Source organism: Corylus avellana, chromosome 2, assembly GCF_965113065.1.
Source record: "Corylus avellana chromosome 2, dhCorAvel1.hap1.2, whole genome shotgun sequence".
Taxonomy (NCBI): domain Eukaryota; kingdom Viridiplantae; phylum Streptophyta; class Magnoliopsida; order Fagales; family Betulaceae; genus Corylus; species Corylus avellana.
Window position 1 is genome coordinate 45,723,649 of NC_142491.1, and position 13,477 is coordinate 45,737,125.

At 37.1% G+C, this 13,477-nt stretch overlaps 1 protein-coding gene, 1 non-coding gene and 1 pseudogene across 3 annotated transcripts; all 3 read left to right on the forward strand.

Annotated features, from left to right (window-relative positions):
- Positions 1 to 1,315: 1,315 nt before the first annotated feature.
- TRNAA-CGC (transfer RNA alanine (anticodon CGC)) lies at positions 1,316 to 1,388 on the forward strand. The gene has a single exon. It is a non-coding gene; the product is annotated as a tRNA-Ala (tRNA).
- Positions 1,389 to 1,898: 510 nt separating this feature from the next.
- On the forward strand, positions 1,899 to 3,312 carry LOC132167263 (GDSL esterase/lipase At4g10955 pseudogene; annotated as a pseudogene).
- A 1,004-nt stretch (positions 3,313 to 4,316) lies between these two features.
- On the forward strand, positions 4,317 to 9,322 carry LOC132187772 (GDSL esterase/lipase At4g10955). Of its 2 annotated transcripts, XM_059602201.2 has the most exons (5): positions 4,317 to 5,184; positions 5,558 to 5,650; positions 5,824 to 6,590; positions 6,957 to 7,066; positions 8,694 to 9,322. In XM_059602201.2, the coding sequence occupies exons 2-5, from the start codon at positions 5,589 to 5,591 to the stop codon at positions 8,883 to 8,885; spliced, it is 1,131 nt and encodes a 376-aa protein (XP_059458184.2). In that variant the 5' UTR covers positions 4,317 to 5,184; positions 5,558 to 5,588; the 3' UTR covers positions 8,886 to 9,322. The 2 variants fall into 2 exon arrangements, with proteins under 2 accessions (XP_059458184.2, XP_088369796.1); XM_088513670.1 differs by lacking the exon at positions 8,694 to 9,322 and having other exon boundaries at positions 4,322 to 5,184; positions 5,824 to 7,050.
- The last annotated feature ends 4,155 nt before the right edge of the window (positions 9,323 to 13,477 follow it).

Sequence of the window (13,477 nt, forward strand, 5' to 3'; positions counted from 1 at the left end):
TCTTTAATTACTCTTTAGTGGCAAGCAATATCACAGAGAATCTTCATATATGATGTATTAATTATTATTTTTTTGCAAGTCAATTGTTTGCACTTGTTGTTTCAAGTAACGTAATGTTATTATAAAATATGATTTATTTATTATTAATTACAACGTGCGTGGAGATGGGCATGTGAGATGCAAGTATGATACAAATACCAATTAATTTGATATTTTAGGAAGGATTTTTTTTTTTCCTTTTTTTTTTTTTGTTCTTATCCAACATCTTGTATTTGATAAATGTATTCGACTCGTTCCACAGCGCAGTGAAGACATGTTGACATTATAGGATTTTTTTTTTAATGAATGAGTAACTTTCATTAACTAATAACTAAACACTTTACAAAGAAAAGATAAAACACTTAGCTAAAGCTGAAAACACCTATACAAGCAAAAAAAACCTTCACAACATTAAGTCAATATCTCATCTATACCCCAAGCACTACAAAGAATATCATTTCCTATAGTCTTTTTAAATCTACCTTTTGTAGCAAACTGGATCCTCACCTCCCATCTAATACGTTGAATAAGCTTTTCTTCAATGTACGGATTATTGTTATGTCTCAAAGCATTACGATTCCTCAAAATATTATATATTGTAGAAGCAAAAACAAGCCAACACAAATAAGCTTTCATAGTTTTGTCCCTCCACTTCTCCAACCCAAAAGAAACCACATCTTCCCAACAAGTAGGTGGGTTAAGGCTATTAAGCACACTACATAAACTCATAACCTGATGCCAAATTCTGCTACTATAACCACAAGCAAAAAATAAATGATCTCTATCCTCAATTACATGTCTACAAAAAATGTATTTCACATCCCCTTGAAATCCCCATATCAACAACTTCCTTCCAGTGGTCAAAGCATCCCTCATTGCTAACCAAGTGATGAAAGCTTATTTAGAACATTAATTATAGATTCTTCAATAAGTAATATTAATGCTAATTCTGAATTAGATTTATGTTGTTTCACTTAGCCAAGTAGCTAGACAAAGGATCTACCTATAAACATAATTGATATTCATTCAGTGGCTTGTTGATTAACTTTCTGTAATAAAAACCATTTGATCTACAATGCCACACCTTCGATCCACTACTATTATGTGATAATATAAACGGAACTTGTTCATAATGATTTTGTGGACAATAGTATTCGAGTTACATGGGTTTCTATCGAGCTAGGATAATGAGTTTGTGATATTGAATCAACAGCATTATGGCCACTAAAAATCTCTTTCTTGTTCATTATCTACTACGTAACTTAAGAATCAAACCGGGGGTGTAGCTCATATGGTAGAGCGCTCGCTTCGCATGCGAGAGGCACGGGGTTCGATTCCCCGCACCTCCAAACCTCATTTTTTTCAAACAGCCCGAACCAGTCCTCCTCTTTAGACAACAATATTCCTTTTTTCTGCAGAAGTCTGTGTTCATGGAGGCCGAAGCTCAAGCCCAACCCGGCGCCTAAAATTCCAGAAAAGATGATCATTACAATTTACATTACCTGTTTAAATTCTAGAAAAAGGTTTTCCATGAGCTTCAAGTTGACTTTAGGAAATTCCCTTGAACTTGAATCTAACTAACTAGTTGACCTTGAGCGATTGCGCGCCTGATTCGCGGAGGCATTCAACCGCCCTGCACCCTTCTTTGTCAACACATTTGAGAATGGCAATTAGGGTTTTCCTTTGAAACAGAAGAGCAACAAGCTTAATTTGCCAAGTTGAGAGTTGACTTTATAAATGAAATTCCCTTGACCCAGATATATAGAACTAGAAAAGTTATATAAGAAAGACGAGACAGAAACCCACTAACCCGGCCGGGTTAATTTTCCCAATAGTTGCCGGAAACATCAAAATCCATAATGGACAACAACCATATTTTCAGCCATTCTGGGCCTGAAAATCTGACAACTGTTGACTGGTAAGAGCATTAACCCACAACTTTTGCAAATAGGGTCTGTCTGATCAACTGCAATTCACCTTCAGTACAAAATATTTCATGTATTAATTCTAACAAGCAAAGCAAAGCAAAGCACTTGAATACCCCTGATCTAATCTTGTTGCAGGACAAACCCACATCGCAGAAGATGTTTCATTGCCAGCTTGGTTGAGGGAGTGTACCGTCTAGAGCACGATCGCCTGGGGAACCGCCATCGCCGCCATGGACCTGATCAAGCTCATCTTGCTCCACCACCCTGGAGATGGTGGGACTTCTTCCATGAACCTCAAGCTCATCGTGTTCTCACAAATCCTGACGGCTCCATATTCGGTGCCATTTATGAGTACAAGTATCCACCTTCTTTCCCAAACCCAAACATACCAAGATATGTCATTGCCTTTCGGGGGGTAATGAGGAAACTACCCACGATATTACCGGAACTCTTGTCAGTAGTCCGGTGCATGCTTAACGAACTTAAACGGAGCTCCCGCTTTCATCGTGCAATGGACGCTGTTCAGCGGATGGTTGATATTGCCGGAGCTGGAAATGTGTGGCTGGCCGGACATTCTCTGGGGTCAGCACTTGCATTGCTTGTGGGAAAGAAAATGGTGATGGAGAAGGGTGTTCTTCTTGAAACATATCTTTTTAATCCACCATTCATAGGTCTCCCCATAGAGCTGATCATCAAAGATGAGAAACTGAAGCGACTGGTCCGCACTGGATTCGCCTTCGGCAAGGCAGGACTCGCCCGTGTTGTAGGGGGCCATCGCCAGCATTCTCACGAGGCTTTTGCTGAGTTATCTGACTGGTCTCCTCACCTATTCGTGAACCAAGGTGATCCAATTTGTGCAGAGTATATCGGTTACTTTGGAAATAGGAAGTTTATGAAGCAGATTGGGGCTGAAAATATTGAGAACACTGCAGGAATGAGTTCCATTACGAGTCTAGTCTCAAGTGCTGTGGCCGGAGGTGATTCAGAAGCGTCCCACCTTCTTCCCTCTGCATTTCTAACGGTTAATAAGGGTTCAACGCCGGATAACTTCGAGGGAGCTCAGGCAATTGATCAGTGGTGGGATCCTAGTTGTAGGTGTGAACCCGTGCTGTATAATAAGTATCAGAATCACATCCATCCAATGGCGCCGTATTTGCCCAATAATTTCATTGACACTCAATGCATGCCGTATCAGAATCACCTCCATCCAACAGTGCAGGATTGGCCGAATAATTTCACTAACCCTCCAGGCATGCTGTATCAAAATTGCCTCTCAGTGCAGTCTTGGCCAAATAATTTCACCAACCCTCCAGGCATGCTGTATCAGTATCAACCACCCTATTAAACTTCCTTATATTTAAAATGCATCACAATCACATGCATTTTTCCGTAGGTGTTATGGACATAAATTAGTGGAGTCACTAGTCCAACTTAGAAGAACAAGGGTTGTTTTCGGTTCAGAAGATATTCAAGGCTATACGTGTTACCGAGGCATTTGAAACGTTGCGTTTTACCAAGACAATAAAAGGGGGGGTTTTTTATTGAATTTGCTTTTACAACAACTATCTTTATATTCTGCGTTTTATTTGCTTGGCTGTTGCGTTTTATTTGTCTTGTATTTGCATTTTGGTTGTATTTTGTAAGTGGTCCACCTGGCCATTGTAACAAAATGGTTCTATATATATTGATTCTTTGCAAATGGCAGGAAAAACGACAGCTAAGAACATTTTTGGGTTGTAAATCTTAGATTAAGATTTCATAGAATTTCTTTTAAATTTGAGACACAGAAGACGAGTAAAGAAGCAGATAAGAGACAATAGAACAAACCTGAGAGAGCAAGAGAGACAAGAGAGAGCAAGAGAAACAGCGCAAAATAGAGAGAGAGGCTAAAATGATTAGGGTTAGGGTTTTTTTGTTTTATACCTAGGCAAGACAGGTCGGGTATCCGCAGGAAAAGCACCAAATTAGAAGAATCCAACCTGTACCCGCAAAAAAAAACCTAAAATCCGCGCGGGGCAGGTTGGGTTGGTTTTTGCCCACCTTTACTAAGCGTCTAAAATAAACCATGTCTTAACATTTAATGAGAAAACATGGTTTATTAAATTTATTAAGGGTAACTTTCTTATTAAATTTCCTCATTAAATAAACTTTCTTATATAAGTAAATCCATTAGATTCTTGATGAGTCCTTTTAGTATAGAATCTATGTTCACCCAGGCCCAAGCTCGTCCCTGTGTTCAACATCTCAACCCCAACACAGCCATAATAAGAATTAGAGAAAAGAAGAAGAGGACCAAGAAGATACATGAACCACTGCATTCTACAGTTGGATCTCATCTAATGTTTCAGTGTATATATTAACGATGAGCTAGATTCACTTGGTGTGCATTTCATTTGAGATTTCATGGAAAGAAGAAAATGGTTATTTGAGATTTCACTTGGTATGCATTTCATTGCGCTTATGAACAGTATAAAAACTACTTGCGTTGATACTCTCCTTTTAGAGGGAAGATTTTTATTTTTTACAATGGGGATCGGAATTGGTTGTAATCCCCGGCTCGGATTGTAGGCAATTGAGGGAGAATTCCGAGCAAGACTAGCAAGTGCTCAAGCAACCCGAGACCCGTTGCCCCATCGGACCCCTCTCTCTCTCTCAATTTGACCCGGTACTTCGACTCTTATCAGTTATCACCCATCATTGATTGTATGTCAACATCCAAGAAGAATGTACCATTAGCATTTATAAGGTTGTATATACCATGCATCATGACTGCTTCAACTGATGCAAAGAAGACTTGCTTGATGAGTCTCGATCTGAGAAGGACAGTTTTGGGGTTTTCCAATCTACCAGACTTAGGAAATTTCCTAAGCTTTCAAATTGACTTGGGAAATTTCATTGAATTTTCACTTGACCGAAGCAATTATTGAGAAAGAGTAGCAATCGGGGCATTTCATCTTAGAACAAGTGGGAGAGAGAGAGAGAGAGAAAGAGAGAGACAGAAACACACTAACCCGACCGGATTTAGTCCGAGTTTGAGCTCTAAAGCCAACCTTCACCTCCTCAATACTCGCCGGAAACATCGAATTCCGGTAAATATCCGTCGGAATCCAGAAAATCCGACCCGACCCGACCCAGATAAGACGCACGATTTTTCTCTGATTGGTCGCGTTGGAATACGTTTTCTGACGTTTTCTTCATTCTACGGAGTTAATCTGAGGTAATTTGAGCTCTATTATTGTTAATTGAAAAACTTTGAAGTTAGGGTTCCAATAGGTTTAAAATTGGAGCTTTTATATATAATACAGCTTTGATTGATTGATTGATTGATGAAAACTAATTAATGGTTGTGTTATGTAATTTGATGTTAGAATTTCATGTTTCATTATTTCAATTTTGTAGGTCATTATGAATTTAAGGTTATTTATACACGAAATTGGGGATTTAGGAGAGGTTTGAATTATATATGAATTATGTGATTATGATTAATTTGGGGATTTTGTAGACTTGATTAGTGTCTTCAGTTATCTCCATATACATACCATTCATTTCCAATTTTCAATCATGGGCTTTCTGCATTTCTCCCATGGCAGTTAATTTCAGAGGAGAAGATAATTAGGAAAAATGCCCTCTAAGAGGCACATTTTCAGCCTTTCCGGACCTGTACATCTCACAGCTGTTGACTGGTAAGAGCATTTTAAGCAGTGCTTTGCCAATGGGGTCTCATCATCATCAACTGCAGTGGCCATAATGTTTAGTCAATATCTATATATATATATATGGCTTCTTGAAATTCTACGTACGTAATTAACAAGCAAACTTCTGTACCCCTTTTCCAAGAATTATGTTGTTGTTGCAGGACAAATCCACATCATCGAAGATCCATCCTTGCCAGCTTGGTTCAGGGAGTCTACCGTCAAGAACGCGATCGCCTGGATAATCGAGATCTTGCTCCACCCTGGTGGGAATCCTTCCACTTCCGATTGTATCGTGTCCTCACAGATGTTGACGGCTCCATAATCGGCGCCATTTATGAGTTTCCAGCTTCGTCTGCCCCAAACCTACCAATTTACGTCATTGCCTTCCGGGGCATAATCAAGAAACCAAGCACGATATTGCGGGACTTGAAGTCAGGCTTCCAGTGCATCCTTAACGATCTTCACCGGAGCTCCCGCTTTCAACGCGCAATGCCAGCTGTTCAGGAGATAGTTGCTTCTGCCGGAGCTGCAAATGTATTGTTGGCTGGACATTCAATGGGGTCAGCAATTGCATTGCTTGTGGGAAAGAAGATGGTGAAGATGGGTTATCTTCTTGAAACATTTCTTTTCAATCCACCATTCGTAGGTCTCCCCATTGACCTGATCAAGAATGAGAAACTGAAGCAAGAGATCCGCTATGCAACCACCGTCTTCAAGTCCGGCCTCGCCGCCATTGCTGTAGAACATTCTGATCATGAGCCTTTTGCTGCGTTATCCTGCTGGTTTCCTCAGCTGTTTGTGAACAAAGATGATCCTTTTTGCGCAGAGTACATTGGTTACTTTCGAAACAGGGAGGATATGAAGCAGAGTGGAGCTAAAAAGATTGAGAGGGTTGCAGGAAATAGTTCCATTACGAGTCTAATCTCAGGTGCAGTGGGAGGTGATTCAGAAGCATTGCATCTTCTTCCCTCGGCATATCTAACTATTAATAAGGGTTCTACGCCAGGTTTTAGGCGAGCTCATGGAATTCATCAATGGTGGGATCCTTCTTTTACTTGTGAATCTTTGCAGTATCAGTATCACCTCCATTGAATTGAGGTGTTGGGTGGAATACTTCTTTCACCCTAGCTCACTCCATGCCTGCCGTATAAGCATAAGCCTAATTAATTGTGAATAAGTCGACAAATTTAATGATTGATTTGTAAGATGATATGAGAAAAATATGGACAAAATATTAATACCAATCATTTCTCAATCAAAACTGACACCTCAACTTTTTTCACATATAACAAAGAGGACGTACACGGACAAGTAAAAGGAGAAGTGAACCGTTGGGAATCAGAGGAAGAGGAGAAAGGTGAAGGTGTTACTGCATCTGCTTTAATATCTTGGCGGAGGAATTGGGTACTTTTTTTTTATCATCTTGTTGCTGGTTTTATATTCTTTGTTTCATTATTTCAAGGTTATTGGGGATTTTTGAGTACGGCCGGTTTGAATTAATTGTGTGAATGTTTTAATTTAAGTTGTTTATGATTAATTAATAAAGTTTTAATATGGTGAGTTACAGGGAATGTGTAATCGGAGAAAATTGGGGTTTTTACGATATGGTTTAAATTTATTTATTTTTGGTAGATTTGAGTTGAATAGGTTAAAGAACGTGATGAAAATTCTTCGTTGTTAATATAGATTTTTCTAAAATACCGGATGTACTATTTTGCAAAAAAAAAAAAAAAAAAAAAATTGTTACTGAAACTTAATGATGGAATATTTTTATCTTTTATATATGTCCTATTATAATGTCAACTTTTTTCAATATGGTGCAAAGAATTTTATCTGTGGAAGGGAAAAGGAGAGTTTTCAAAGTGTATATCTTTGCTTTCACTCCCGGTTTAATTACTTCTAATTACTGAGATAAACATCATTAAACTTTTATTAACTTTTTCAGATGGCTCAACGAATCTTTCTTGCTAGATAGCGATATTGGTAGTATATATTGAGGATCATATATAAGAAAGAATGCTCTCCATAACAAGAAGCAAAATTTCCGTCCTCTAATACTTGGCCTATTTTTATTCTCTCTTTTGCCCCGTTTTTCTTCTTCTCACTTTGAATGTGACGCCCCACCAGCAGTGGCAGAGCCACTTGAGGCTTTGGGGTGCCACGGCACGGTACCCCCAAAGCTTTTTATATAAAAAAAAATAGAAACTTTTTTTTTTTTTTCTCCTACTTATGCAAGTTACCACTCGACGCCCTCAAAAAAATTTTAACGACACTTTCAATATCAATTGTCTGGCTCCGCCACTGCCCACCGGTCATCAAATTTATCCCGGGATTGGCATTGCATGGAAAGAAGAAAATGGTCATTTGAGATTTCACTCGGTATGCATTTCATTGCTTATGAACAGCATAAAAACTACTTGCGTTGGCGGATGCAACATAAATATATATTATGTTTATAATATTTAAAAATTATAGCACAAAATATGTCTTCACAATATAAAATATTTATTCTTTATACAGTTTATATGATCTATCATTTATTTGATGTTTATCCTTTAAATTTTGCTTTCTTTCTTTTTCACCTAAATTTATTGCCCTCAAAAAACTCAACCCCGCAAGACAGATGGTAGGATATTGGGGAAGTCGGCGGTGCTGTGAGCTGGTTTAAAATTTTATTGGAAACTTTTGTCAGTAAAGTTTTATTAAAAAGTTCTACCACTAAGTATTATTTTCTTAGCCTCGAAAGCGTTAGACGAGTTCTCTCTTTAGCCCCCTCCCTTCTCTGCTAGAGTTTTATCTCTAGTAGCCGTCGGAAGGGGAGAACATCCTCCTCCCCTCTTCCTCTTCTACCTCCCCCCTCTTCTCCCTTTGTCCTCTTTTGTTTAGTGAGCTAGTCTATTTACCTGATGCCCTTAGCTCTTTGGGCGATTTTTTTCCTTTCCCTTCCTCTCCGCCTCTTCCCCCTCCTTTAGTCCCTAGTTGTTTTTGTTTCTTTCTATATTTGCTTTTATTGTTTTTTGTGCTTGTTTAGGTACACTTTGTAGGTGATGCTCTTGGGATTTCACTCAAACTTCTCTCTCCATTTGAGTGCGCCGCCGCCCACCATCCGCTACTGGGACTTTTCTCGCATCCCCACTGCGATGAGTTTCCAACACCCCTTCTGTTTTCGGTTTTCGGTGAGCACGCAATCGATTCTTCTTTCCGGCTGTCCTCATTCTCTTGATGTGCTTTTTATGTTGTTTATTTCCCTATAATTTTGTCTGGCTTTCATTTTTTTGTTCTTTTTGTTTTGTTTTGTTTTCCTGTAATCATTTTTGTTTTTGCTTGTAATAATGCTCGGTCCTCTCTCTCGAACTGCCCGCCTGATGTCCTTCGGGTTTGTTGCTTTGGTCTAGATCTTTGGGTTGTGGATGTGAACGTTATCCTGGCTTTCGGTTGAGGAGGATAAGCTTTGGCTTGGGGTTCTCTATCCTCAGTGCCGAGGAATAAGAGCTACCTATGCATTGATTTGAGTCTGTTTGGCACAGATTTACTGTTTAATTTGAAAATTAGTCATAGGTTAGCGAATTTTATTTGAGTCTAAAATGTAATACGTCATCTTTGACGCTTGTAACCTCGTACCTTCGACTATGGTTGCTTCAGAGCTTTTGCTCTGTGTTATTTGAGCTTTATACTCATTTATCAATAAATAAGACTGAACTAATTCCTTTAAAAAAAAAAAAAAAAAAAGTTCTACCACTTCACCGTTTGGTAACTAGTAAGTGTCTTTGAGTGCTTTTTTTTTTTTTTTTTTTCAGGGATGATACCCCAACTTATGCCCAACTTTGGCCTTATTTTTTTTTTTAGAAAAAAAATAAAAATAAAAAAAATAAGAAAAGTGTCTGAATCAATAATTTTTATTTTGGTCCTTATTTTAGTTGGCATTTTTTTAAAAACAAATATTGCATTTTTCTTCATAAAAATTGCCATTTTTTTATGAAAAATTACCATTTTGCTTCATACACTTTTTTTATTTTTTTATTGTTTTTTTAAAAAATAAAATAAAATAAGGCAAAAGTTGGACAAAAATTGGGCAAAAATTGGATTTTAGTTAGGTCTTTATCATTTTCCTTCTTTTCTTTTCTTTTCTTTTCCCCTATTGTTACTGATGTATGGTAACAATCATTTAGAAAATTAGAAGCAAAAATAACAACAAAAAAAAAGACATTTTATAAATTTAATTTCATTCTACAACCTAATTAAATGGTTGATGTAAATTTTTTATAAAAAATTAAAAATTAAAAAAAAAAATGCTACAAGTCCAAACCGCACTCATTTCTCTATATGATGAAACCACCTCTACCCCATTTCTTATCAATTGACACATCACAATGTAAATAATATTTCCACCTAAAAAAAATAATATCCCCACCTAGTCTACATATTTTTCCACCTTAAAAAAAAAAAAAAAAAAAAAAAAAACAGCTTTTCAAGAACCTTATAACACGTACACTAGTTTTCCACAAAATTTCCAGCATGTCACACTCTAATTCATGACCTGTTTACAATGGGGATTGGAATTGGTTGTAATCCCCGGCTGGGGTTTTAGACAGTTGAGATCTGCAGACTTCCAAGCGTGTGCTCAAGCAACTTGATACCCGTGGCCCCATCGGAGGTCCCTCTCTCTCTCAATTTGACCCGATTCTTGATTGACTTTTATAACCCATCATTGATTGTATGTCAACATCTAGGAAGAATACCATTAATTAGCATTTTGGTTGTGTATATATACCAAAAGGTAGCTTAATTGGCTGTGAACCTCGCTTCATTAAACGGAAGTCATTAGTTTGAATCACTCTCTCCTTTTTCTTGTGTGGACATGTTAAAAAAAAAATTAAAAAAAAAAGTTTATTGTATGAACCATATGATTTCTTGACACTACAAAAAATCAAAATTTTTTTGACTGGAGTTTGCTAACGTTTTAGGGTCTCTGACGCGTCAGAAAATTTTTCTGACGTGTCGGTTCTGACGCGTGTAAATTGTCAGAAGCATAGGTGACAAGAAAAAAAATTTTCTGACGCGTCAGTCGGCAAAACGTCATAAAATTCTGACATTTTGGTATATTATTATGACGTGTTAAAATAAAAAACATCAGAAATTTCCTAACGTGTCAATTTGACACGTAAGGAAATTTTAAAAATTAATTTAAAAAATAATAATTTTTAAATTTTTTCTGGAATTTTTTTTTTTTTCAATTAAAAAATAAATAAAATAATTATTATTATTATTTTTAATCTCTCTGCACGGCACAGCTTCCTCATGCGTGAGGGAGATGCGCCGTGCAGAGAAATTCGAATTTCTCTGCAGATCTTTTCTCCCCATGCCAGCTGCTTCTTTTCTCCTCTTTTTTTCTCTTCAATTCGTTTCTGATTTACTTCTTTTCTCCATTTACAAAAACCCAAACCGAAAAAGTCTTCAAAATTTCAAAAACCCCAACCGAAAAAGTCTTCAAAAAATCAAAAACCCAATAAAAATCTTCAAAAACCCAAAAATCTATAGAAACGGAGGGAGAGAGGACGACGACCGGAGATCGATGACGGAGAGACGGCCGGCGGGTTTAGCTGCGGAGGATCGGAGACTTCGTGAGAGAGAAACTACTGAGCTTGAGAGAGAGTATATATACGGCCGGCGAGTGGAGAAGAGAAAAAAACAAAAAAGAAAGAAGCTTGATCAAGCTTCGAGGAAAGAAGGAAACCTATGCCAGAAGAAAGAAAGAAAACAGAGACAACGTGTACAAGAGAAAATAAAAAAATATATATATATAGCATGTGGGCGGTGGCTTCAAGCTGTACAGCATGTGGGACAGATAGAAAAGATATATAAAAAAATACTGAATATTCAAATATTCAAATTTTCAAAGCTGATGAATTAAGATGCTGAGGAGAGATGGGCGCATATTCAAAGTACGAGGGGTTCTCTGACGTGGTTTTTCCACCATGTCAGAATTTTTCTGAGCCTCCAATTTGGAGCGTCAGAAATTTCTGACGCGCCAAACTCCATGTTTGGTGCGTCAGAATTTTTTGATGCTTCAAATTGGTGTGTCATAAAATTTTGACCTGCCAAATTGACACGTCAAAAAATTTTAACGCATCAGTTTAATGTGTCAGAAAATGGCATTTTTTTTGTAGTGTGAACTAGGTGTTGTTTGTTAAACAACATCACATTCCCCCACATTTTTCATTTCATTTTTCAAAAAAATCAACATCAAAATATTTTTATTTTTTATATCACATCATTCACTTTTTACTACTATTTAAATAAAAAAATTACTACAAAATAAAATTTTCTCATTTTTCAATACAATTTTTTCACTTTTCTATATTAATTATTACACTCATATTTTTCCTCGCCAATCATAAACAGTGCTTTGTAAAGCCATCGTTGTTTACCCAAATCATGCAAACAAGACTTGATCCTTGAGAGTCGTCTTTGAGAAGGACAGTTTTCGGCGTTTTCCTTCATTTAATTTCCAAGCAAAAACTTGACTTACGAAATTTCATTGAATCTTCTTTAATTTTCTTTTTTCTTTTTTCTTTTTTGGCTAGATTTCATTGAATCTTCACTTAACCTAAAACTAGTATATAGAGAAGCAGATATAACCCACATTTTAGAAAGAGTAGAAAGATTTCTTCTCAGAACCAGTGGGACTGTGGGAGAGAGACAGAAACTCACTTGCCCGACCTGATTTAATTAGGGCTGGTTTTGAGCCCTAAACACCTTGGCCGGCCAGCCTTCTCTTGCTCTAAAGCCAACGTTCACCTCCCCAATAGTAGCAGGAAACATTGAATTCCGGTCAAAAACATCGGAATCCAGACGACCCGACGCAACCCGGCTTGGTAATTAATACTCGATACTTTTCTCTGATTGATCATAGAGTTGGAGCATATTTTTCTGAGGTTTCTTTCATTATATACAGAGGTAATTTGAGTTGTATTATTGTTAAATGAACAACTTTGAAGTTAGGGTTCCATTAGGTTTAAAATTGGAGATTTTTATTATACGGCTTTGATTGATCGATGAAAACTAATGGTTGTGTTATGTAATTTGATGTGGGAATTACTTGTTTGATTATTTCAATTTTGTGGGTCCTTATGAATTTAAGGTTATTTGTACACGAAATTGTACCAATTTCGTTAGAATTTTCAGTTAAATCTTGTCAAAATTCTCAAAATACGATTATTATTTTTAGGGGAAACTTCACTTATCTACCTATACTTTCATGGTCTTTGCAGACACCCCCATATTGTTCAAAAACTCTCACTTTGATGTATCCAACTTTCATTTCCTTCTACTTTTCCCCTTCCGTTAGGATTTTCTGTTAATCCTAACTGAGGGGTGTGAAATTCTAATATTGCCCTTATTTTTTGTTATTATTATTTTTTTTAAATCTTGACCCGTGGGTTTACCCGTGGAGATAACACACTCGTATTGTGACCCACGAGTCATATTATTATTATTATATATATTTTTTTAAAAAAAAAATAGCGACGGTGTGTGACCCCTGTGACCCACCGAGGGTCACAAGTGACCCCCGATGGGTCTTGTGAGTTGTGACCCCCATTGGGTCACAAGTGACCCACCGAGGGTCACAAAGTGACCCACTGGTGGGTCACAAAGTAACCCCCGGTGGGTCACTTCTTTATCTTTTTTTTTTTTATATATATATAATTTTTTATTTATAAATAAGGGTAAATTTGGAATTTAAAAAAAATTAGGGGTATAAAAGGCTTTTACTCATTTGACCGTTTGATTTAACTACAAAATCCTAACGGAAGG